Genomic DNA, 2,051 nt, shown 5'->3' with positions numbered 1-2,051 from the left:
ATCAGGAAGCCGGGCAACATCATTACCCTCCGCCCAGCTTCCTGATTGCCCGGGAAGCCGGCTCCATGCCCGCGGACGCACCAGTATCGGTGAGTCCCGAAAGCAAAATATCGGTACTTGATACCTAAAAACCGGTATCGGTGCATCCCTTATGGAGACCCATTCATCCTAAACTTGCAAACAAAATGGAGATGGGCAAATTGATGGTCACCTCAGGTCATGTGATGGTAGGTTCTCCTGGTTTAAGTAGAACCAGATTAGAACAATCTCATCCGCCTTTCTGTTTCCACAGCCGGAATGCGTGGTGATTCCAACCTATGCCGCAGAGACTAAACCGGCTCCACATCCAGTGCCGCCACCTACTCACCCCCTTCTTCCACTTCCCGACATCATGCCTCGCAGTGTCTACAAACGTCATATGAGCACCACAGACATCAGCTACCCCTACCCAGCCCGGCCTCGGCAAAGTGTCTGTATCTCCTCTGACCTCCCACGGTACCGCCGCTCTTCCCTAAAAGATCAGGGATTTGTCAATGGACGCTGGTACCCCCGCCATGCCGTAAGCGTTCCCGACATCACTCGTGGACCTCGCTACATCAACATGCCGCCGCGCAGGCTCTTTTCTGCCCCAGCAACAGGGCCTGACAGGACACCAAAACAACGGTGCAAGCTAATAGAAGCCGAGCTTCACCAAGGCAAGGCCGCCACGAGGAAGGAACGTCAAAGATACGTGGCAAAGGACGGCAAGTGTCAAGTCAACTTGGGACGCATCCAGGAGAAGGCGCGCTTCCTGTCGGACATCTTCACCACCATCGTTGATCTCAAATACCGCTGGTTCCTCTTCCTCTTCATGATGTGCTATATCGTGACGTGGCTGATCTTTGCCACCATCTACTACCTAGATGCCTTTTGGCGGCACGATTTGCTCCACTTCGAAAACGACGACTGGAACCCGTGCTTTCAGAACGTCAACAACTTTCTATCGGCTCTGCTTTTCTCCGTGGAGACCCAACGTACCATCGGATACGGATCCCGCATGGTGACGGCCAACTGCCAAGAAGGGGTCTACCTGATCATGGCCCAGTCCATTGTGGGCTCCATGATTGACGCTCTCATGGTGGGCTGCATGTTCGTCAAAATTTCCCGCCCTAAGAAGAGAGCCCAGACGCTGATCTTCAGCCGGAACTGCGTAGTGTGCCCGCGGGATGAGCGCCTAGGCTTGATGTTCCGCATCGGCGACCTGCGAGACAGCCACATGGTGGACGCCAAAATCAGAGCAAAGCTCATTAAGTCGCGCCAGACGTACGAAGGGGAGTTCCTTCCCCTGGAACAGTCAGAAATAAACCTCGGCTATGAGACCGGGGAAGACCGATTATTCCTGGTGGAGCCGCAAGTCATCTGTCACGTGATTGATGCAAACAGCCCTTTTTACGAGATGGGACCACAGGAACTCCTGCGAGAGCAGTTTGAGATCATCGTCATTCTGGAAGGAATTGTAGAAGCCACCGGTGAGTCGGCTGTACGGGGGCGCGCGCGGTGGTGGTTTGGTATGCCATTGTTACAAAATTCATAAAAATGAAGTCAGCCCTCCAGCTGTGGTGGAACTACGAATCCCATGAGGCTTTGCAAGACTCTCACAACCACAGACATGACGCCCGGAGAGAGATGCTTCATGGGATTTGTAGTTTCACCATAGCTGGAGGGGTGGAGTTTGCGAGTTGGGAAAGTACATTTTAAAAGGGAAGGTGCAGTTTTAATGAATGCCACCATAATGATAACAACCTCATCCACCAAATGTGTTCCACGTTAGGTGAATCAGGACCAACATATGAGATTAAACACTGCATGGTAGGGATGCACCGATACTAGTATTGGTGCCGATATTACGGTGAGTACAAGTATGCTCCGATGTCTAGCCCGATACTTGAGCTTCCGGTATCAGGAAGCTGGGCAGCGAGTCATTACATGTTGCCCAGCTTCCTGATTGGCCAGGTAGCCGGCTCCATGCTCCCTCGTCACTTATGACGAGGGAGCATGGAGCCGGCTTCCCG

The 2,051-nt window shown here is 52.9% G+C and overlaps 1 protein-coding gene across 1 annotated transcript in view; it reads left to right on the top strand.

Annotated features, from left to right (window-relative positions):
• Positions 1–374: 374 nt before the first annotated feature.
• The window catches only part of LOC108799779 (G protein-activated inward rectifier potassium channel 3-like), a 3,351-nt gene continuing 1,674 nt past the window's right edge, over positions 375–2,051 (top strand). Inside the window, exon 1 of the mRNA XM_018571697.1 lies at positions 375–1,508. Coding sequence (XP_018427199.1) covers positions 392–1,508 — 1,117 coding nt within the window. The 5' untranslated portion in view covers positions 375–391. The remainder of the gene's footprint in view (positions 1,509–2,051) is intronic.

Source organism: Nanorana parkeri, unplaced genomic scaffold, assembly GCF_000935625.1.
Source record: "Nanorana parkeri isolate BGI_ZX_2015 unplaced genomic scaffold, ASM93562v1 scaffold1811, whole genome shotgun sequence".
Taxonomy (NCBI): domain Eukaryota; kingdom Metazoa; phylum Chordata; class Amphibia; order Anura; family Dicroglossidae; genus Nanorana; species Nanorana parkeri.
This window is presented reverse-complemented; position numbering and strand designations above follow the sequence as displayed.